At 38.4% G+C, this 24,882-nt stretch overlaps 1 protein-coding gene across 1 annotated transcript; it reads left to right on the top strand.

Moving 5' to 3' along the window:
• The first annotated feature begins 109 nt into the window (after positions 1 to 109).
• On the top strand, positions 110 to 24,140 carry THAP12 (THAP domain containing 12). Its single transcript, XM_045818254.1, has 5 exons — positions 110 to 479; positions 11,345 to 11,465; positions 15,679 to 15,786; positions 19,553 to 19,589; positions 21,291 to 24,140. The coding sequence occupies exons 1-5, from the start codon at positions 391 to 393 to the stop codon at positions 23,222 to 23,224; spliced, it is 2,289 nt and encodes a 762-aa protein (XP_045674210.1). The 5' UTR covers positions 110 to 390; the 3' UTR covers positions 23,225 to 24,140.
• The last annotated feature ends 742 nt before the right edge of the window (positions 24,141 to 24,882 follow it).

Raw genomic sequence — 24,882 nt, 5'->3', positions numbered from 1 at the left:
TTTCCTTGCGCGTGCCCGCCTGCGGAGAAATCGGCGGAAGGGAAGGGGCGGGGGAGGAAGACTAAGGGAAGAGAGGGCACCCCCGGGCGCCAGGGTGCATTGTGGGAAGGAGGCGGCAGCGTCCCGGGCGGGCGGGAGGTGCACCAGCGGCGGCGGTGGCGGTAAATCCTCCAGGCCGCTCACAGCACTGTGGAGCCGCATCCCCAGCTCGGCCTCGGACCGCGGCGCCCCTCCTGCCCCTCGCGGCTTCTTGCCCGCCCGCCCCTCCCCCCGGCCCTGCCGAGCCGGCCGGCCGGCCGGCCTGGCTCCCCTCCCCGGCCCCGACGGGCGGGCGGGCTGCCCTGAGGAGGCGGGGAGGGGAGCGGTGGGCCCGCCTGCGGGCGGGCGACGATGCCGAATTTCTGCGCGGCCCCCAACTGCACGCGGAAGAGCACGCAGTCGGACTTGGCCTTCTTCAGGTTTCCGCGGGATCCGGCCCGGTAAGCGGCGGGCGCGCTGCTGGCAGCCTGGGCCCACCTCTGCGGTGCCCGGGTCCGGGGCTGAGAGGAGTGTGTGTGGGTGGGGGGCACAGTCTTCGACCCCAGCCTCATCAGACCCGAGTGGGGACCGGGCCGCGAGCATTGGACTTTTGGGCACCCAGGGATCTCGCAGCACGTGCGCCGGCGGAGGTTCGGCGCCGAGGGTATCACCCGAAATGAGAAGCAACTAGGGTGGCGGGCAGGAGGGATAAGTGGGTTCTTGTCGTGGTTAGCATACTCTGTGACTTCGGACAAGTCGCTTTCTTCTCTGGGCTTTAGTTTCCCCAGCTGTCAAAAGAGGGACTTGGAGTCTATGATTGTGGGTACCGGGGCCCTTTCCTCTCCTTGCCACCACCTCCGGGACAGTGTTTCTTTTTTGGAGTCCGGCCACCTTGTTTGATCTCAAGTCTCGTCACAACTGCTGTCTCCTTCGGACTTGCTCCTGGTTCAAATTCTGGCTCAGGCTGTTACTCATTATGTGCTTGGTTATTGTGGGGATAACGGAGCCGGCGGAGAGGAGGTAGGGGTGGGGGAAGTACGCATGAAGGCATGAAAATTAGTATTGAAACCTTCTTTGAGGTAACTTAACACGCTGTTAGAGAGAGTGATAGCATAGGGGCTGTGTTTGAAACGCTGAGGATTCTTGACCTCTCTTTGATTTAGTGATTTCAGATCAATACACCTACTACGTGTGTTAGATGCAGGAAATTCACAAATGAATGAGTGTTGCTGCCTGCAGAAATCTCATAGTCCATTCAAGAATATAAGCAGGCGATTGTTATATAACATGCTATTTATTTACTTATTAGTTTCACAGATATTTATTGAAGGCCTACTATGTGCTGGGCATTGTTCTGAACACTGGGGGTGTACAGATCGACAGTTCACAAAATCCCTGCTCTCATGGAGTTAACAGTCTGAAGAGGGGGGAATAGACAAATGTACAGTGTGTCAGATGGTGATAAATACAGTGCTATGATGAAAAGTGGGAGAAGGGAATAAGAAGTAGCAGGGGAGGTATAATATCTATTTTAAACAAGGCAATTAGAGGAAGCCTTAGTCAGAAGGTGAATTTGAGCAAAGGCCCGCATTAGGTGAGCAGGCTAGCCATGAAGGTATCTAGGGGAAGAGCATTCCAGTCTGTGGAACAGTAAATACAAAGGGCATGCTTGTTAGAAGTACAGCCAGAAGTCCATGGACTGCTAGAGCTGGTTTAAGGAAGGGTTAGGGACAGGGAAAAAGATGAGACCAGAAAAGTATGTGTTGGGCATGCAGGGGCGGGGGTGGGGTGGGTAGAGGAGGAGAGCAAATTGCATAGGACATTGTAGGCCATGGAAAGCACTTTGGGTATTTATTCTAAGTGAGATAGGAAATAGTCAAAGGATTTAGAGCAGAGACATCCTTTACACAGGGTCACTGGCTGCTTGTTAAATAGATTGTAGGGAAACAGAGGTGAGCAGGAAGACCAGTTAAAGGCAATTGCAGTAATTCAGGTTAGTAAAGGGGGAGGCAGTAAGTTTTGCATTTGTTTTGAAGGTGAATCCAAGAGGATTTGTTAATGATTGAGATGTACATTATAAGAGAAAAAGAGAAGTCAAGAATGTCTCTAAGATTTTTAATCTGAGCTTGGGAGGAGCAGGTTTGATGGAGGAATATATATATATATTTTCAATTTGTTCCTTATGGTCGATTCTTGTATGTGCCCTGACCAGGAATCAAACCCACAACCTTGGCATATCCAGATGATACTCGAACCAACTGAGCTACCCGGCTAGGCATGGGGGAGGATTATTAAGTTTGATTTGAGACATGGGAAATTTAAGAGATGTGATAGACACGTTCAAGAATAGATGTCTTTTTTCATACCATGCCCAGAAATAAACTCAAAATGGCCCATTTTTAGATCAATGACCTAAATATTTAAGAGCTAAAACCACATAAAAAGATACACAAGTCTGGGATTTAGAGACTTTTACCTAGAGACTTTTACCATATTGTAAATATGGATGTTCTCTGTTTTTAGAGGGTATTTAAAGCCATGGTATCAGGTAAACAAAGCAGAGCAAGGCTGAGGGTTGTGCCCTGGGGTGTTTCTAGTGTTTGATGTTCAGGGAGATGGAGAGGGACTAGCTCATGAGAGTAAGGAATAGCTTTTGGTTCTATGAGAGCAGAGAAGAGGAGCAACTTAATCTGACTAGACCTTACCCCAATAAGCATTATCTTCACTTCACCTAAATTTTAGCCTGAGGGCATTTTGGGGAGTACATTTTACTTGTCTAATGAGGGCTCTGCTTTTCAGTTCTGGACCACAGGTCATTTGTGTCCTGTGTAGTTTAAGTGCTCTTTTATTACACTCCTTAGCAGGAAGTGTGGCCTGTAGAGGTTTACAGCCTCAGATTTGGAAGTTTTCAGATCTCGTGCAACATCCCTTGAAATGCTGGAATTTCCTCAATAGTAGTGGCCTTTTAGCCTTTTTGGGGGCCATTGTCCCCTTTGAGAATTCAACATAAGGACTCTTGAGAAAAAACATGGACACACACTTTTGCATTCCACACTCAAGTTATTTATGAACCCTTTAGGGGCCCTGTGCATTCCTGACGGGTGGGCCTTTGCTAAACCAAACCCACCAGTGATGGCTCTCTGCTCTGTAAGGGGACATTTGAAGATTCAGGACAGCTTTGGCTGTTGTGTCTTCCTTGTTTGGAGTGGAACTATATTCCTCCCTATAATTGATGTTTTGGAGGCCTTAGTTTTGTCCCCAGAGTCACACTATGCAAGTCTGTGCCCTTTTCGTGTAACAAGTCTTTTGAGTATTGAAGACCAAATTATGAACTTTTAAAAACTTAAAAAAAAAAACACATTTCTATTGAGATATAATTCACATACGAAACAGCAGTTTACCCATTAAAAAGGTACAATTCAGTGGTTTTGGGTATATTACATGATCAGTTTTTAAAAATTTTTTGGTGATATATATATACACACACATTTATAACATAAAATTTGCCATTTTAACCATTCTAAGTGTGTAAGTCAGGGGCATTAATTACATTCATATTGTTGTGTGACCATCACCACTATATATTCCCAAAGCTTTTTCATTACCTCAAACAAAAATTCTTAACCGCTAAGCAATAACTGCCCCCTATCCTTCTAATCTACTTTCAGTCTCCCTCCATGAACTTGTCCTGTGTATTTCATGTAAGTGGAATGATACAATAATTGTCTTTCTATGTCTCGCTCATTTTACTTAACATAATAGTCTTCAAGGTCTTAACTTTTTATCTAGACGAAATCTCCTCATACTGTAGGACTTCAAATTATACTATATTTGACAGGATTTCTTTTTTACCATGCCTAGAGTTAATTATAATAAAGAAGTAGTTTCTAGAGATGTTTATTAAATTAATAACAGTATTTTAGGGTTATTAGTTATAATTAGTTTTTTTCTGTAAATGAGTTGTAGGGATGAAAGGTGACATTGCTAACCTATCTATTTGAAAGTTAACTAACATTTTTAACTAATAATAAAGATACATATATTTAATACTATTTTTAATACATTTCCCATTCATCATATTTATAAATTCCAAGCACACTTTTAGAAACAGCTACTTAGAAGTAATTTACAATTCAAGGGTCTAATCAATAAAGGACACACTACTTTCATACCATAATAACTCTTATTGGTTTTAAAAAAGGGGCATTAATGTGCTCTCTTTTCTTTTAATATAAAATAATAGAATCAACTCAGTGCAGTAGCAGGAAGGTCATAGATTACCTAAAATTAAAGTAAAAAAAAAAAAGAAAGAAAACTGCCCAAATTTTGGTTGCCACAGAATGGCTTGACTAATGCCAAGACTTGGCAGGAACCTGGGGACTGTCTGCAGTGGCTCATCCCCAGACCAGGTGAGAAGGTTAGAGTAGAACCTAAGGAGTTGCTCTTGGTGGTTGAAGCCCTCTTCTGCCTCCTCAGGCAGTTAGTACTGGTTCACCCCAGAAGTAGTGGAGTCTTCCAAGATTCGTTTACCAGTTTAATTAAAGATAATTCAGAGTTGATGTGTTCTACCTTGTAAAATGTAAAACAGTGGTTTTCCAGGGACTAATGAGGGTCCCCAAGACCCTTTCAAAGAATCTGCAAGGTAAAACTTATTTTTTAACACTCTGACATTACTTGCCTTTTTCATGCTCATTCCCTCAAAAGTATACAGTGGAGTATTTCAGGGCTATATCCCATATAATAACATCATTGCTCTGATAAGTTGTATATTGTATTTTCTAAAATTTTCTAAGTATTACTATTTAAAATCAGGTGTTCATCTGTGATAGTTTCTCAGAAATGAGTACAGTAAGCGTGCCACTCCAAGGAAAACAACTGACACGGAGCATTCAAACAAAAATTAGAATTTTGGAAAACATATGTACCACCTTGACTTTGACAGTTCTCTATTACAGACTTTTTTTGACAAGGTCAGTGGTGATATTGATAGTTGTGATTTTTTAAATATATTGACTAATGAAATGTGTTACCATTTCAATGGTTTTCCTAACTCATTGAAATAATATTTTCCAAATTGACCAATCAATGATTTTACAAAGACAAATGGATAAAAGCTCTATTCAAAGTGCAAGATAGACAAATGGACTGAATGTAACCACTAGAGTGTGAAAAAGTTCATTGGTCTGTTTTCACATTGCACCTAAACTTGAAGAAATTTTTGGTGGAGTTTTGGTGTAGTATCAAAGAAGAATATCCACAATTTTGCGGAAAGGGAAGAAAATTTTAATAAACTTTTAAGTTGTATCTCAGTGCAACAGCAGATTTTCTTAATATATTTCAACAAAACAACATATGACAATAGATTAAAAGCAGATGTGAGAATCTAGCAGCCTTCTATTAAACTAGACATTAAAAGAGTTTTGCAAAGATGGAAAACAATGCCATTCTTTTCACTAAACTATCTAAACATTTTCAGTAAATATTTTTTGTTTGTTTTGGAGAATGTAGTGTTTTGTTTTGGTTTTAAGATTTTATTTATTTATTTATTTTTAGACAGGGGGGAAGGCAGGGAGGAGGAGAGGGAGAGAGACATCAATGTGTGGTTGCCTCTCTCACACTTTCTACTGGGGACCTGGCCCACAACCCAGGCATGTGCCCTGACTGGGAATTGAACTGGCAGCTCTGTGGTTTGCAGGCCAGCACTCAATCCACTGAATCATACCAGCCAGGGCAGAATGTAGTTATTTTTTATTAACATGTTATCTATGTTAACATGTAGTGGGATTACTGTTTTTAGAATTAGTAAGTATTAAAAGTTCTCAATTTTAATTTCTGTAATTGTAAGCATTGATAGATAAAACCTACATAAACAAAAAAAGCTCTTCAGGTCCTAAGTAATTTAAGAATGTAAAAAACTCCTGAGACTATGAAGTTTGAGAATTACTTGTATAAAATGGGATCTTAAAGTCCTTTATATCATCTCTCGTAATCCTTCAAACATACAACAATTGCAGTCAATTTTGAGATAGTCGTTGCTTTTAGATAACCAAAGCAGGTGCACAGAAAGGTTAGCTAATTTGTTCAAAGTCCCACAGGAATACCTAAAACCCCAAGAGTAGGATAATTATGTAATATTACCCAAACTTTTTTGACCATTAAACCTTTTTTTAAAAAAATGGTCCTTGGAATATATTTTTAGAAATGTTGCATATTAGTATGACACCATTGAAGGAAAAATATTTCAAATAAAACTTAAAAAGGAATAGTCAGTGTCGGTTGAATAATGTTGAAGTGTAATTAAGATGAGGATAGAAAGTGACCATTGGATTTGGCAGAATGGAAGTCATTAATAATCTTGAGCAGTTTCAGTGGAAAGGGGTAAGTGGAAGAAGCCTCCTTGAGTCGAAACTGTGAGATAAAGTGGGTACAGTGAAAATGGACTCAACTAGTTTTGCTATGTAGAGAATGGGTTAAGGAAGTTTTTAAGATGGGAGATACTAGGACATGTTTATACTGATGGTAATAAACTGGTAGGATAATTGTAGAATGTTGAGAGATCGTGTACAGAGAAGTACAGGGGGAGGCTTACCTACCTGGATGTGTGTATATACATACTGGTATACACACGTACACATCTGAATCAGATGTTTCCCTCAAGAAATGACATTTGAGCTAAGATCCGAAGGCTGATCTTTACATAGGCTTTCTTGTGCAAAAGATGTGAAAAAGCAACAGAGGAGGATACTAGGCTGAATAAACAGCATGGGGAACAGCCCTAGAATAGAAGTGATCACAGTGCATTCATGAAAATGAGGTAAGGCCTGTGAGGGTGGCAGAGGGGAAAGGTGGTGTGATATGAAGGTAGAAGGGTGGATAAGGACCAGACTGTGCAGGATCTAAGACATATGAGGAGTTGGTTGTTTATCCTAAGAGTAATGAGAAACCACAAAGCAGGGAAAGATATTCTTAAATTATCATTTTAAAGTTTACTCTGAAGCAAGGAGAAGGGGTTAGAGAAGGACAAAAGATATTTGGGAAGTAGGTAAATTTGGGAAGTCATTCTGTTCTGCTAAAGGAAAAGGCTACAGAATCTGGGGGACAGGGCAGAACAGCAACAGGAGGAGCTAGGAAAGGGGTAACATTGGTAAAAGCAAGAGGTAATTATATAAGTATGTATATATTCATATACATATACATAAATATATACGAGGACTGTCCAGAAAGTATCCAGCCATGAATTATGAAAAACAAAGATATTTATTGAGGAAGATATAAGAAACATTGTAATAGGACAGTGACACCTCAGTCCCCTTCAAAGTAGACATCTTGGGACCTAACACAGTTCTCCCAATTGTCATCAGCTGCCCCATCTTATATTTTCCTGAATCTCATTGATAGTCTGAAATCACTTCCCTTTCAAAGGTGATTTTAGTTTTGGGAAAATCCAGAAGTTGCAGGGCACCACATCTGGGTTGTAGGGGGGCTGAGTCACCAGGGTGATTGGATGTTTTGCCCAAAACGCTGCACACAGTATGATGCATGAGTCACCACATTGTTGTGATGAAGCTGCCGGTCACCAGTTGCCCATAGTTGTGGCCTTCCGAATCATCTGAATAGTTTCTGTGGAGAAATGTTCAAGCTTAATGCAAAATTTGACACAGATTCACTGCTCTATGCTCAGTTATTTTTAATATGACAGCCACATGGTACATATGCTTATTCAATGGCGTATACTGTCCCCACTGACTATTACAGTGAAATCATCATTGTTCACACATGCGCATTCCAGTCCACTCTCCCTGGCTGCTAGGTTGTATCAATTTTGCGCAAACCATTCTCACTATATTAAAATGTCTGGACTTTTCTGGACAGACCTCACATGTAAAAAAGACACTGTGGTCATATATATAATTTGTATAAATGTATTAATATAAAACATATACATAGAAGATCACAAATTATAAGTGCATGATTTGTTGGATTTTCAGAGTGACATGTCCATAAAACTAAATCCTGGATTTAAAAAAATGAAAATAACATCCTAACTCATCTCCCCAGTGGTCTGACTTCATTGTCAGACTTCACACACAGTAGATTAGTTGGTTATTGAGGAGAAGGGGAAGGGTGAGGGGGAGCTGTTTTATTGCTATATGACATACCTGGAGAAAAGTACAAAAATGATAGTCTAGAACTTGATGACTTTTTATAGAATGAACATAACCAGGTAATGTTTAAGATACGAAACATTACCAGCACCTCAGAAGCCTTCTCTGTGTCCACTCCTACTTGTTATCCCTCCCCAAATGTATCCACTATTCTATCATCACTGTGTTGGGGGTCTCCAAGGCCATCCCCATGTTCAAAGATTGACTAGAAAGACTCACAACCAAGATTTATTACAGCAATGTAGTAAGAACACACATCAGATCATAAGGGGAGAAAACACAGGTGAAGTATGGAGGTATCCATCTGAGGGCTGCCTTATGTTCTCTCCTTCCCCTGGGCAGGGGCGCGGGGTCACCCAGAACCCACTTTCCTCAGCAGTCAAAATGCAGCAACACAGGTGCCATGTTTTTCCTGGAGAAATCCACTAGAGACCCAGCACCTGAATATTTTGTTGGGAGTCTGATCACATAGCACTCCTGCCTAGCATACATTAACATTTCAGGCTCCCAGAAGGAAGGCAGGTGTTCTGTATAAATCATATTGTTGGCACAGTTAGCCACCTTATCAGTGAGGGCAAGTTTTATGTTATCATAGGAAACTATTTACTAGACAAGTCCCCAGGCACCAACCAAAAGGCCAATCTTATAAACAAGTCTTTCTAAGGATAGCAATCACAGGCCTGCTCTGTTAACTCTCTGCACAGTTACCATAGATGAATTTTGCCTATTTTGAATTTAATATAAAAGGAATCACATAGTGTGCACACCTGGCTTGTTTTCTCATCATTATGTTTGTGAGAACCATGAAGTTCATTCATCCCCATTGCTAAATATCATTCTGTGTAGAATAGTACACCACAGTTAATTCCTTCTTTTGATAGGCAGAGGTGTCCCACCTCTCATCAACATTTGGTATTGTCTCTTTTACATTGCGGTCATTCTTCCAAGTATGTAGTAATAATTTGTTGTAGTTTTAATTAATATTTCCCTAATGACTTAGGAGACTGAGCTTTTTTTTCTTAAAAAATTTTTAGCATTTTTTAATGGATATTGGCCATCTGAATAATTGCAAAATGCCTGTTCAAGTCTCTTGCTCATTTTTCCATTGAGTTGTCTGGTTTTTTGTAGGAGTTCTTCATATATATTTTGAATATGAGTCCATTGTTGGATATGTGTTCAGGTGCCTTCTTCCATTTTGTGGGTTGCCATTTCATTCTTAAATGGCTTCTTTTAATAAATAAAAGTTACTAACTTTAAAGTAGCCTAATTAATTCACCTTATCCTCTTGAGCTGTGTGTGCGCTGTCACCTTTAAGAGATCTTTGTCTGTTTCAAGGTTGTCTTTTAGAAACTTTATTGTTTTACCTTTCATATTTATATATACAGTGCATTTGAAATTTACTTGTGTATATATGGTGTAAAAAATAGGGGGCAAGAGCCCTGGCCAGGGTGACTCCATCGCTTGGGGCATTGTCCCATAACCGAAAGGTTGCAGGTTTGATCCTCGGTACAGGTACATAAGGAGGTAAGGCGTCCAGTCAGTGTTTCTTTCTCACACCGATATTTCTCTCTCTCTCTCCTCCTCTCTTTATAAAAACAGTGAAAAAATGACCTTAGATAAGTGTTAAAAAATAAATAGGGGTCAAGATTCTCTTTTTCATATTAATGTCCAATTGACTGAGCACTATTAAAAATTGTCTTTATTGCTATGAAATAGTGTCTTTATCTTAAGTGTCCATAGCTCTGCATTTTGTTCCATTGTTTAATCCCATGCTAATGCCACACTGTCTCATTAATAAGTTATATAATACAGCTTAATATCTGGTAGTAGAAGTCTTTCAATTTTTTTTTTGTTTTCAAGATTATTTTGGTCCTTTGAATTTCTGTATTAAAAAGTTTTAGAATCATCTTGTCATTTCTCTCTCTTTCTCACAACTATGCACAAAGGAGCTTGTTGGGATTGTGATTGTATTGAATCAGTAAATCAGTTTGGGGAGAATTGATATCATTAGAATTCAGTGTCCCAACCCGTGTGAGACAGTTTTTATACCAAATATTTGGGTGTTGAAATATGAAAGGCATATATGATATTGCCCAACTGTGTAAATATATGATTAAAATACAGATACTTTAGGCATCTTTACTGTATATAGCAGTGCTTCTTGGCTGAATGAAATGCCGTACGATGTAGGCGTGGTTTTAGTTTAGGTTAGATAACATTTCACCATGGTTTTATGTTACATACTGGGAGTAGAAGGAATCAGTATTAGAGAGAATATGGAGGAGTGAAGTGTAGCGTTGAGACATAAGAAAATATAAAATAATTATAAGATAAATGTTTTCAAATTTGTGGTACTTACTCATGGCAGAATTTTATTCTTAGAAACTTGAGGAATGAGAGAAAGATCTAGTTAAAGCCTTCAGCAAATCACTGAACAATTTTGTGCTTTTATTTCTTCATCTGCACAAAGGGGATAATAATAGTAACCCCTTTGGAAAGGACTTAGAATAGTCCTTTAATCAGTGCTTATTATTTGTTTTTCTGCAGATATTTAAGCACCAAGAGGACATGGATCTTGTCTTGTTCACTGTGTTCCACTAGATTGTGTAGGCACCAACCACTGCATTCATGGAGCTCGAAATCTAGTCCATACACATCATTGTAAACACTAAATCACGGGTATAATAAGACTGTCGTGCTTCCACAAGAAACTCTAGTTAATTTATAGAACACCTACTTACTAATTTCCTGCAGTGACAGTGTTGCTTTATATTCTTGTTTAAATTGAAATCCTGAGGGGAGTGTTAGGCCATTGGCCTCATAGGTATGCAGCTTTTTCCTTGCACTGCTGGTGATCGAGTCTTCTCTGAGGCTTGGAGTCTGGGGAGTTGAAAGATTCAGGTTTAAGTTCTAATTTTGCTGCTGATTTTGTGCATGACTGAGCAAGTTACTTCTTAATCTTGCCTGTAATTGAATGCACTAAATGCTATCTAAGGTATCTTCCAGCTCTCATTTTGTTAGTAATCAACTTCACTGAATTACGTTCTGTGGGTAGAAAGAAGGGAGCAGGAATCATGGTCCATAATACATGTTTGCCTTGAAACTGCTGAAATTTAAATGTTGAACTCATGTTCCATATTGTATTTTGGTTTTATTTATAGATGCCAGAAGTGGGTGGAAAATTGTAGGAGAGCAGACTTAGAAGATAAAACACCTGATCAACTAAATAAACATTATCGATTATGTGCCAAGCACTTTGAGACCTCTATGATCTGTAGAACTGTAAGTAAGAGGAGGGCTTGGGTTTTTTGTTTTCTCACTCAGTATCTGGTTGGAAGTATAAACCTTTCTCTGTTAATGTCATGGGGTATCTTTTATACCCTGGCATTTTTTTTTAATTGAAAGCAAATTTGGAGCTAAATAGTACCTATTTTATTCTTAAAAACCCGTTGGTGTTTTTTTTTTTAACCCCCGTTTCTGATGCCCCATTCCTACTCGCCAGAGGTATCCACTTTTTTTTTTTAAGGTTTCACTTATTTATTTTCAGAGAAAGGGGAGAGAGGAAGAGAGGGGGAGAAACATCCATTGGTTGCCTCCTGCACGCCCCCAACAGGGGACCTGGCCCGCAACCCAGACATGTGCCCTGACTGGAATTGAACCAGTGACCTTTCCCTTTATAGGCTGGCGCTTTATCCACTGAGCCACACCAGCCAGGGCTGAGGTAGCCACTTTTAAACCTGTATAGCCTTCAGAAAATTTTACACTATTATAAAAGTGCATATTTGTTTAAGGTAAAGTTGGTGTTTTTCTTTGGAGCAGCCTCTCTAGAACGTTTTTATGAGTAAAATCTTCACTGAGGAATGGAGCTCTTTTTTTTTTATGCTTTTACTTTTGTGTGTAACCGTTAGAATCAACCCTTATATTTTATGTGCTAGATACAACGGGAAGCAGATCACACAATTAATATAAAAAATATTTCCATCAATAATTTGAAATTTCATATCAAGAACTGGATGTCTCTTATGACTGTTAACTGAATTAAGCCAAGTCACTTCTCCTCTTAGGCCCCAATTTCAAATGAAATTAGACACTGTCATTCCTAAGGTCTAAGTTTTTAACCATCTTTGTGTTGTTGTTGCTAGGATTCATAAAAGCACACATGCAGCAGATTTGGTTGAAACGGAGCAGACTTGAAACACTAGAAACTAGTTAGGAAGACAGTTTTGTTGAACAAGATTATTTAGGTATAACTACTATATCATCCCAGATATTAGAATAGACATAAAATTGATATGAAGGTACACTGTATATTGTTACGCAGCAATTTATTTTGATATTTTTTTCAGATACATTTTGCAGAGGCATCAGAAAACTAAAGAATGATTGGGTTATTTTATTTCTCAAAATTAATTGAAGCAGATACTTGTGAAGTCATTGGGAGGTGAGCCAATTCCGGTTCAACAGTTTAATCACAAATATTTGAGGGATAATTTTGCCTTGCTTTGTTAAGAGGGGAATAATGATCAACCACCATAAGAGGTTTCATATATTAAAAGGCAAACTATTACTTTGTTTTGACAATAAGTAAAAATATCCCAAATTATTATTTTAAATACATAAGCCATATATTTTTATATTTTTATTTTAGTAATAAATATGGTTTCTTAATTACATAATTCCAATAAGGTTAATATGAGAAATTTAAAATATAGTTCACTCTCATATTCTTGTTTAGTCAGAGCGTAGAATAGGATGATGAGCTATTTTTGCTTTTTAAATTTTCACATGATTCTTCAATCTTGAATAAATTAATGCAAATGTGAGAAAGTGTTTTTTTCTACTCATATAGAAGACATTGCTATTCAAAGCTGGATTACCTGATAAAATCTCATCAGCAAACATTCGTGGTTAGTTCAGCCAAAACCACATGTTATCTTTAATGCTAGAGTATATAAGGTCACTGCTTTATGCTCAAACCATAGTTCAGCAGTTAAAGATTAAATCTTGATACTAAGTTAAAATTATCATGCACATGAATTGAATATAGCCTTTTTTGGCATGCATACTTATAAAGAAATACTAAAATTTGCATGTTTTTCATCCATATATTTTGTTATCTGGTCTGTAATATTTTTGATAGAAAATTATTTTGATTTGAATTTTAAAAATTTCTTAGAATGTTTTATCCTTTGCCTCCTTATTTAATAACTGATAGGATACCAAGAGCTGACTGTGTGTGCGTATATGTTTGCTTTTTTGAGATGATTGCTAAGTGGGAAAGATGGGACACTTTGTGGGTATTGTACAGTTTTTGCCCCCTTCAGTGATTGTGTCCTTAATCAATCCCTGATTCAAACTTCCTAGTAGAGTCCGAAGAATTGGCCCAGCATGAGAAGTTGGGTATCATTAAGAAATAGATTTTCTTCTTTGTGTTTTCTATGAGGCATTGGATTGAACTAGAAAATACTGAATCTGAATAGAAATTCTTTCCCAATATATTTAACAGCTCTTTGGATAAAACCTAAGGTAGTGTGTTTCCTTTAGTTTTGTAGAGTTGACCCTTGAACAACACAGAGGTTAAGGGTGCTGACTGACACCCCTCGCAGCTGAAAATCTGCATATAACTTTGACTCACCAAAATCTTAACTACTTGTAGCCTACTATTGACCAGAATCCTTTCTGATAACATAAACAATTAACACGTAGTTTGTGGCTTAAATGTATTATATTCTGTATTCTTATAATAAAGTAAACTAAAGAAAATTTTCCAAAGAAAATCATAAGGAAGAGAAAATACATTTACAGAATTTATTGAGAAAAAAAATCCGCATGTAAGTGTACCTGCACAGTTCACTCCGATGTTGTTCAAGGATAATCTGTATTTTCCTTCATATCTTCCCAACCATCCTTCCCTGGGTGAAAAAAGATGAAAGTCATTATTTTTCTTTGGCATAAATTTTAATGAAGCTTTAATAGCTTTGAAACAATCACTGCTCCCAAAAAAGCTTTCAAAAATGAAATGTGTTTTGTCTTTATCAGTACAAATTAGGGAAGAAATTAACAGCACTACTATTTTGGATGAGCTAGGTGGCAGGGGAGGGAGGGATATGGTAGCTGTTATTCATCTGCTACTCCACTTCTTTTTAGTCCTCACCTGAGGGCATGTTTATTAACTAGGGGATTGAACTCACAACCTAGGTATATGCCTTGACCAGGAATTGAACTCGCAACCTTTTGGTGTATGGGACAAAGCCAACAATTGAGGCACCTGGCCAAACTGCCACCAAGTATGCATCGAGCTTTTAGCCAGGTTGGATTGGGTTAACAGGAGTTAGGATAGAGCACGTAATCATCCTTCAATGATAAGAACATTAGAATTATAAGGGGATTTAGAAAGATACCTAGTTCAGTGTTTGTAAAAGTGTGATTATGTCACTTGTGGTATGAGTGATTTCAGGTGGCACATGAATCAATTTTTATTCTACAAGTTTTGTAATAAATGTTAAAAATATAGCCAGCCCATCAAATCATAATTTTGTAGTTTTTATTGCTTAAGACAATGGCAACTGAAAAAGTGAGTAGGTCATGTAAAAGTGCAGATGACATAACTGAAATGGCAAGCCTGGCGATCACTAGGAAATGTAGGTCTGGTTCAGTGGTAGTCAACCGGTGTGCCACAATAATTTTTAGTCAGGGGCAAGGACCTCTTTTTCCCTTATGTTCTAAAATAAAATAAAACAGCCAACACAATAGTAGCCATCTGGTATGAATGAAGCAAAGTTATACCTTTTTTTGGTCAGACCAACAAAACAATGTAATGTATTTTTGGGTGTGCTGTAAAATTTTAATAATTAGCTTATGTGTGCCGTAAGAAGTGAAAGGTTGAAAATTGCTGATTTAGTTTAATATCTGAATTTTATTCAGAAAAGGAACTAAGGTCCAAAAGGGAAATTATTTGACCAGGGTCTTACAGTGAGTAACTGATACGGTTTGGATTAGTTTCTAAGTCTCATGGGTCCCAGTCCAATATTATTTCATTGTTCTGTGATGCTTCTCAAAAATAGTAGCAAATGTGGACTGTACAGCAGGTAAAGGAGGGAAGAATTATTGTAGAAAATGCAAGAGGCTAGATTGATTATTTGAGAAACTTTTGTGCCTGCTGTAGATTTGGTGGGCTCATGGAAGGGCAGAATAGATAAAGCAGCTGGGAGTCTGAATTAAAAATATATGTGCAGAATGAAAATACGTTTTGTTTTTTATGCCTATCATTGGTTCAGTGTCTTAATTTATAATAGTAAGATTGCCAAAAGAGCAAATACAAAGAGAGTTATAAATAATAAGCTGACCTGGATTGACATCCTCAGTTCTTCAAGTCTGTCTCTACACAGTAGAGCTGGATTGAAGGAGTACTGGGGAAATCATTAACGTAGAATTTTACTTATGTGTAATACATTCCTAAGGACGAGTTCTGAATTAACACATTTTTCTTTTTCAGAGTCCTTATAGGACAGTTCTTCGAGATAATGCAATACCAACAATATTTGATCTTACCAGTCATTTGAACAATCCACATAGTAGACACAGAAAACGAATAAAAGAATTGGTATGTCAATGTGCTTTCAGCTTACCCACTCCCCATTATACTATGAAATCAAATGTAGATGTATTCATGTTAAAATTGGACCAGATTACTCTCTATTTTGAAGGTACTAGTGTGGGAGGTGAATGCTATGGTCGTTGTTGAAGTAGCCGGCATGTAAAATGATTAGTTTGTTTTAGTATTTAAATTGGAAGATCTCTCAGATTTAGCCAGTTGATACTCATCGACTTGGGCCAAAGTGTGCTGTTAATTACAGGCCACTAGCTCATTCCCTTCCTGGGAAGAAAAAAGAACAAAAACACAATGCAAAACACTACTTTGTCTTTTCTAGTAAGGAAGTTCCCAGAATTCAGTAAAAATGGATACAGAGAGGGAAAGTATAAAAGTAAAGACATGGGTAGTTTTACCTGTTAAGTACTGACAAGGTTTAGAAAAAGCTTTTAAACCTCTGTGTATGGCATCATTTATGCATGTTTTTATATTCCTTTGATATCCTTTAGTTCTGATCTTTGAAACCTATCAGCTTTTTGTTGACCTGAGGCCAACAGAATTAAATTCCTCAGACTCCTCAGTCCATGGCTTTCTCTCATCATCACCGCCAGCAGGGCCCTGACTTTGTTTCTGCTACCATTCCTCCCTCCCTGTAGGTATCCATGCTAGTGTCTTTTAACATATGCCATTTCAGGCTACCTGTACGTGCTTTTTTCAGTTAACATTTATGTAATTTTCCTCTGTGTTTACCTTTCATATTTAGATCTTTAATCCATTTAGAGTTTTATGTATGGTGTCCAGTAGAGGTAGAATTTTACTTTTCTTTTTATAGAGAGAATCGGTTTTCCCAACACGGTCTATTACTCCATCCTTTCTTCCGCTGGTACAGCATGCCACCTCTGTCGTTTACAAGTTTACATATATGCAGGGCTGTTTCTGGGGGCCCTGTTCGTCCTGTTGGAATAGTTGTCTGTTTGCAGCTGTGCCATACTGATTTTATAACTATGACTTTATAACCTATCTTACTTGCAGATAGGGTTAATTCTTAACTCTCCTTCTCTCCTTTTTCAGAGTTGTGGTCCCAGCCATAATATATATGTGTGTGTGTGTATATATGTATGTGTGTATATATATATGTATATATAGAAATGGCTATCAGGTAACACTAATCATTGATAAAACTAAGTACTAGTTCTTTGAAAAGACTAATATGTATTCTCTGTGAAATTGTTTCCAGCCATTTTGAAGACCCTTTTTTTATTAATCCTAATAGTCTCCTGGGTTTTCTATGTAGGTGATTATATCATCTACAGATAAGGACATATTTGCCTCTTGGTCCAGTTCTTACTTTTAATTTTTCTGTTTCTGTTTTACGTTTTGTTAAGACCCCTACTACCGTGTTGAACAGTCCCAGTAATTTCACAGCTGGTACTCTCGCCTTGTCCCATGAAGTCTGACGTTTGCTGTGGTATCAAGATAGTTTACAAGCTAACATAATTCCTTTCATATTCAGAGTTTTTGTTTTAACTTGTTGAACTTATTAAATTCTTTCATTGTAATTATTGCATAGAAAAGTTTACGATTTTTTTCATTCTTTAATATGGTGAATAGCACTGATTGGTTTTTTAGTGTTGGACCATCTTAACATTCCCATGAAATGTTGGCCTATAGTTTTTTATGCACTCCGTTTATCCAGTTACAGTATCAAGGTTCTGTTAGACTTATGAGTTGAATAGCTTTCCTTTTTTTTAAATCTCTTAATTTTTCTAGTAAAACTTGTATAAGGTAGATAACTGTCTGCTCTTGAAAATTAGGTTGAATGTTGTAAAACCATCAGAGAGAGGGCTTATGTGGGTGGGAAATATTTTGACTGCCATTTCAATTTATTTACTGGTTTTCTTTCTCTTCTGTGTTTTTTATGTTTCCAGAAGTTTATGAACTTTATCTAGGATTTGGAATGCTTGCCTTTCTCTGCTCCTAAAATTATTTTAATAGTCTTTTCAAAGAAATAGTGCTTAGTTTTATCAGCGAATGCAATACTTGTGAGCTATTTTATTGGTTTCTTCTTTGAGTTGAGGGATTTACTTTTTGGCTCTTTTTTCCAGCTTCTTGAATATTTAGCTGATATTTATGTACATCAAAGTTATAAATGTCTCTATAAGTATCTTTTTGCTATATCTCACAATTTTAGACATGTAGTGCTTTCATTGGTCAGCTAGCTGTGAGTTATTTTGTGATTTCCCATATTTCTTTAACAGAAGATAATTTTTTTTTAAGATTTTATTTTTAGAGAGAAGGGGATGGGAGGGAGAGAAACATCAGTGTGTGGTTGCCTCTTGCATGCCTCCTCCTGGAGACCTGGCCTGCAACCCAGGCATGTGCCCCTAACTGCGAATCGAACAGATGACCCTTTGGTTCACAAGCCCGCACTCAGTCCACTGAGATACAGCAGCCAGGGCTAACATAGCATAATTCTTGTTTTTAGTTTCCAGACATAAGTATGTTTTTAAAAATCATTTTGTATTTTTTGTTTCAAATGTTAGTAGGTGATACATAGAGGATATATGTAGTGTATGTGATGTTGATTTTTCTAGTTGTTTTTTTTTTACATTATTGCTGTTGAAATCTGTTGCTAGACTGATTCTTACTAATTTTTAGGTGACTTGCCTTTTCTCCCTCAGAATCTTTAGTACTTTTTTAATATTTAACACTTTAAGTTTTGCTAAACTAGATCTAGATGTGAAGTTTTTTTTCTTATTCAGACTTGAACATTTTTAAGTTCTGGGAAGCCCTCAGTTTTTGCTTCTGCTGCATTTCTGTACCTCTGTCTGTTTTTCTGGGACTTCTCATAGATGAATGCTGACACTACACAACAATCCTCTCAGTCAGTTTTCTTAGTACTGTGTACCAGGGATGAGGAGCTCAACGCTTCCCTTCCTGCAGCTGTTGTTTCTCTGTGCTCTGCCCCTCCAGGGAACCTCAGACACCTTACAGGAGGCACACTGTTCCAGATCTGCCATCCTTGTAACTCCGCAGCCCGTAGGATAAGGAGGGATAGTTTCAGGTTGGCTAGCCTGCTGAAATAATTTCTTCATATCATATCATGTCTCATGCTGCCCAGCAGGTACCCTGCTATTTCCAGCTATCAACTGATACTGCTGCTTTTCTACCCTGGAATAGTAATGGGGTGTGTTGTGATCTAATCATTGTAATGGGGTGAGAGGGAGAGAAAAGGACACAACTAGAAAGTTCTTCCTCATTCTAACCCTCATGTGCTTGGCTGTCTATGCCATATGCATTCATTCTTTTCCATACTGGCACTGTGTCACTTTCTGCTTCCCAGGGATTTCTTGTAGCGATTGTGTTATGTTCTGGAATCCAGCAATTCCCTCTTATATGTCATCTCCCTGGGTTCGAATGGGGCAGGGAGCGGGGTGCATGATTCGTCCCTTGGGATTTGGTCTCAAGTGCCGTGGTATAAATCATGCCTTTTGTTAGCCAGTAAACACTTACAACCCAAACTTAAGTAGGTATAAAGTAAGTTAAATGATGTAATCTTTTTTTCTGTTATTATATTATAAATTTGGAGTCATTGAGCAAATTAATTGTTCTGGTTTTCCCATCATCTATCTGTTTGAACAATGTATTTGTTATTAAAAAATTATGCTTTTGACAAAATTAAATTTGACTCTAGGTTTGCTTTCTACTTATGAGTCTACATGATATACTAGAGTTTAGTTTTCTTAAAGATTGTTTTTTCTTTTTGCTTGTCATTTAGAGTGAAGATGAAATCAGGACACTGAAACAGAAAAAAAGTAAGTGCTAATGACTCAACTTCTGAATGCCTTTTCTTTTTTTAGGGAATCGAGAGATTCCATTTTTTTTTTTTTTAAGATTTTATTCATTTATTTTTAGAGAGGGAAGGGAGGGAGAAAGAGAGAGACAGAGAGAAACATCAATGTGCGGTTGCTGGGGGCCATGGCCTGCAACCCAGGCATGTGCCCTGACTGGGAATCAAACCTGCGATGGTTTGGTTCGCAGCCCATGCTCAATCCACTGAGCTATGCCAGCCAGGGCTCTGAATGCCTTTTCAGAAGGCCTTGACCTGGTAAGGACAAATAAATATGCTTTATGTCCAAAATCGACTGTGAGAAAGATGTAAGAGTGTGGTAGGTATTGTCCTGTGGTTTGGAATTGTCTGTGCAGCTAAAACCTTAGTTCAGTTTGTCTTTATTGAGTGCCACTGTGCCATGCCCTTGGCTCACGAGGTGTTCTCGGTGTGATGGGGGTGGCAGGCTCACAGACAGTGTCCCAGGATAGGGTAGGAAAGGCAGCAGTCAGGACAGAAGCAGAATCTCTGTCCATCCGATGTGTAGTGCATAGTAGTTCTTGGTAATTGTTTAAGGAGTAAATGCTGTGGGGACACTTAGCCTTACAGAGGGTAGGAGTCCAGTAGCCTTTCTGCAGGTACTGATGCCCGAGCTGTGTCACTAAAGGCTAAGTACTAGAAGTTGTTTTTGTCTTACCAATTATTACTAGTACTCTTCCTCCTCTACCTCCTTCTCCTCCTGTTATCACTAACATAACTTTTTATTGAGTGCTTACTGTGTACCAAGTCATGATTCTAATTGCCTTACTTACATCAGTTCATTTAATTCTCACAATAGCCCTGAAGTAAGTACTGTGATTTCCCCCTTTATAGATGAGGAGACATGGACTCAGGCAGAGAAAGGAGGGAAAGGTATCCTGTGCAGAAGTAGAGTGGCTTGAAACAGGGTGCCAGGTTTGAGCAACTACATTCATGTTGCTGTTGGAGCCTGTAATGACCGGAGATCATTAGGAATGGACCCAGAGGGGCCGCAGAGGCTGGGACTTGCAGGGCTGTGTGCACGGCTGTGGGCGGACTCTTAAGCGCAGGACCTCAGTTTTCCCACCCAGAGAGAAGAGATTAGGCTAAGATTTCTGGGAAAAAAAAATGCATGAATATACCTGATACTATATTGGTTTTTAAAAGGGGTCTTATCTCCCATATAAAAATATAGCTTAATGATTTTTTAGAAATAGCATCAGCATGGGCCTTAGAGCCAGACAAGATTGGATTTAAATTTCACCTCCATCTTTCCAACTGCATCTGTGACCTGGAGCAGTTATTTGTCAGATTGGGTTGATACCACCTGCCTGTAGAGGGGGTGATGGGATACATAGAGAAGGTCAACACAGTACCTCATAAATACTGATTCTCTTCCTGTCTTTCTCTGGGGGCAGGGACTATCTTACTACTCTATATGTGATGTGCCTTGTTGTTAGGTTTGTAAGAAATTGTCCCTCTGTTACAACAGCATTTACGTGTCTTATTTTAATCTCTATTCTAGTCCGTCTGTGGTCTAGTAGGTGCTCTGTGAATGTTAAATAAATTAGTTTGTAAATTGTAAATACTTAACCAATCAAGAATGGATTTTTTTTGTTTGTACAGTTCCTTATAAGCCTGTTTCTAAAATTAATTCTTTGTTTTCCAGTTGAGGAAACTTCTGAACAGGAACAAAAACATAAAGAAATAAACAACAGCAATGCTCAGAATCCCAGAGCAGAAGAAGGGGCTGAAGAACATGATGAAGATATTTTACCTCTAACCCTTGAAGAGAAGGAAAACAAAGAATATTTAAAATCTTTATTTGAAATTTTGATTCTTATGGGAAAACAAAACATACCTCTAGATGGACATGAAGCTGATGAGGTCCCGGAAGGTCTCTTCACTCCCGATAATTTTCAAGCACTGCTGGAGTGCCGGATAAATTCTGGGGAAGAGGTTCTGAGGAAGCGCTTCGAGACCACAGCAGTCAACACGTTGTTCTGTTCAAAAACCCAGCAGAAGCAGATGCTCGAGATCTGCGAGAGCTGCATTCGGGAAGAAACCCTCAGGGAAGTGAGAGACTCGCACTTCTTTTCCATCATCACTGACGACGTTGTGGACATCGCAGGGGAAGAGCATCTGCCTGTATTGGTGAGGTTTGTTGACGAAGCCCATAACCTGAGAGAGGAATTTGTGGGCTTCCTGCCTTACGAAGCTGATGCCGAAATTTTGGCGATGAAATTTCACACTACGATAACTGAGAAGTGGGGGTTAAACATGGAGTACTGTCGTGGCCAGGCTTACATTGTGTCCAGTGGATTTTCTTCCAAGATGAAAGTTGTTGCTTCTAGACTTTTAGAGAAATATCCCCAAGCTGTCTATACACTCTGCTCTTCCTGTGCCTTAAATATGTGGTTGGCCAAATCGGTACCTGTTATGGGAGTGTCTGTTGCATTAGGGACAATTGAGGAAGTTTGTTCTTTTTTCCATCGATCGCCACAACTGCTTTTAGAGCTTGACAGTGTCATTTCTGTCCTTTTTCAGAACAATGAAGAAAGGGGGAAAGAACTAAAGGAAATTTGCCATTCTCAGTGGACAGGCAGGCATGATGCTTTTGAAATTTTAGTAGACCTCCTACAAGCACTTGTTTTATGTTTAGATGGAATAAACAGTGACACAAATGTTAGATGGAATAACTGTATAGTGGGCCGAGCATTTGTACTCTGTAGTGCAGTAACAGATTTTGATTTCATTGTAACTATTGTTGTTCTTAAAAATGTTCTATCTTTTACAAGAGCCTTTGGGAAAAATCTCCAGGGGCAAACTTCTGATGTGTTCTTTGCAGCCAGTAGCTTGACGGCAGTGCTGCATTCACTGAATGAAGTGATGGAAAATATTGAAGTTTATCATGAGTTTTGGTTTGAGGAAGCCACCAATTTGGCAACCAAACTTGATATTCAGATGAAGCTCCCTGGGAAATTCCGCAGAGCTCATCAAGGGAACCTGGAATCTCAGCTGACATCTGAGAGTTACTATAAAGAAGCTCTAAGTGTTCCAACAGTGGAACACATCATTCAGGAACTGAAAGATATATTCTCAGAACAGCATCTCAAAGCTCTTAAATGCTTATCTCTGGTTCCTTCTGTCATGGGACAGCTCAAATTCAATACTTCAGAGGAGCACCATGCTGACATGTACAGAAGCGACTTACCCAACCCGGATACACTCTCAGCTGAGCTGCACTGTTGGAGAATCAAGTGGAAACACAGAGGGAAAGACATAGAGCTTCCATCCACCATTTATGAAGCCCTCCACCTGCCAGACATCAAGTTTTTTCCTAATGTTTATGCATTGCTGAAGGTCCTGTGTATTCTTCCTGTGATGAAGGTTGAGAATGAGCGCTATGAAAACGGGCGAAAGCGTCTCAAAGCATACCTGAGGAACACTCTGACAGACCAAAGGTCAAGTAACTTAGCTTTGCTTAACATAAATTTTGATATAAAACACGATTTAGATTTAATGGTGGACACCTACATCAAACTGTATACAACCAAATCAGAGCTTCCTACAGATAATTCAGAAACCATTGAAAATACCTGAGAGACTTTAACACTAGGTTTTCTCTTATATTTGATATTGAAAAAATCTCTAAGAAATTTGAAAACATATAGAAAAGCTATAAGGTGTATGTAGGCTACTTAATCACTGAATATCTTGAGTACATTAGTCTATTTAAATGGCCCCCGTTTGAACTCTCATGCTTTAGAGAACTAACTGTTCTTCTAGAAGATAGCATTGAAAGTGCCATGTGACATATCTGTGTGATCTCTGCTCGTGGCACTTCGGAATTGTTTTCATTAAGTCATTTAGACATAACATTTATTATCACTGTGGATCCAGTTGTCGGGTAGTGAGTTATTATTTCTTTGAAGAAATAAATTTTGAGGAAGTGTGGCAGGAAGGAGTACATTTTATAAAATCTTACGGTGAAACTCACAACTAACATTTGAAGAGCAAGAGTTTTAAGTATTCTATTAAAAACTGTAATGGACAGCTAAGGGGATTACCAGAGAGTGAAAGAAAAGTGAACTTACCAAACAAGGGTTTTGGTGTAGATTTTGTCTTTATTCAATGATCTAAAAAGGGACAAGATATGGTCAAAGATTGAACGGAAGAGCCTGCCATTGTTCCCCATCTGGTTGTTGCTGTTTACATTCCTTCGTTGAGCCTATGTCTTCATAAGCTTTTTAGCAGAAACAGGTCGAACACTTCTGTTTTACGGTCAAGACAGGATTGGAGGCCATGGGGACTGACAAATGATTTGTCTGTTTTATTATGTTTCCATGACTATATCTACTGCCTTGTCTTGATTTATAAGGAAAACCTGGAAAACCTACAAAAATGTGTTTTGTGGTTATCTAGGAATAATAGAGAAAATATTGCTGTTATTTTTGGTGAAGAAAATCAATTTTGTATAGTTTATTTCACCGTAAATAAAATGTGAATTTTGTTTAAAGGTCAAGTATTTTATTTTTGGTGGGGACAAAATAGATTCTTCTGGTAAATTCCCTTTTTAAAAATATTTATTACCTTCACAATAAAATAAGTTTATTTTTTGGTTTATGGTTTACTACTTGGGGACATTTTAATTAAGAAATTATTAAATGTAAGGTTTAACTTATTTTAAAAATATTTTTTATATATATATATATATATATATATATATATATATATATATATATATGCTATATGGCCCCTGTTACAAATTGTCAGGGTTTGTGTAATTGTTGCTGGCTAAAATGTAAATGAATGAATGTAACGGCAGAGGTGTTACTGAGTAATTTTATGTTGGGATAACTGAGTTTCAGAAAACGGAATGGGGTGTATTTGTGGATTGCTGCATCTTAATGATATCTAGTGGTGCATTTTCCTGTCGTTGACAAGCCTGGCAGACACGTCAGACCAGGACGCATTACCAGTGCAGGTCATAAAGATGTCAGAGTTTATCTTGTAGCCAGAGCTCTGAGAGGTATCTCTGTCATCGGCAAAAGGAACTGATCGGGTTTATAATGGCAGGATGACAGTGGAGGAGACACAACTGGCCTTTCTCATTAGTTACTTGTAACTGCTTAACAACATCCTAAAACTTAGTGACTTTGAAGAACAGTTTATCATTTCTCACAGTTTTGTGGCTTGGTTCAGTGGTTCATCTGGGCTCTCTGCATTCAGCCAGCAGATTGGCTAGGGCTGGGTGAAAC

This window comes from Phyllostomus hastatus, unplaced genomic scaffold (genome assembly GCF_019186645.2).
Source record: "Phyllostomus hastatus isolate PE091 unplaced genomic scaffold, TTU_PhHast_1.1 phas_scaffold_317, whole genome shotgun sequence".
In the NCBI taxonomy this organism is placed as follows: domain Eukaryota; kingdom Metazoa; phylum Chordata; class Mammalia; order Chiroptera; family Phyllostomidae; genus Phyllostomus; species Phyllostomus hastatus.
The sequence above is the reverse complement of the archived record's forward strand: the minus strand, read 5'-3'. Positions and strand labels throughout refer to the sequence as shown.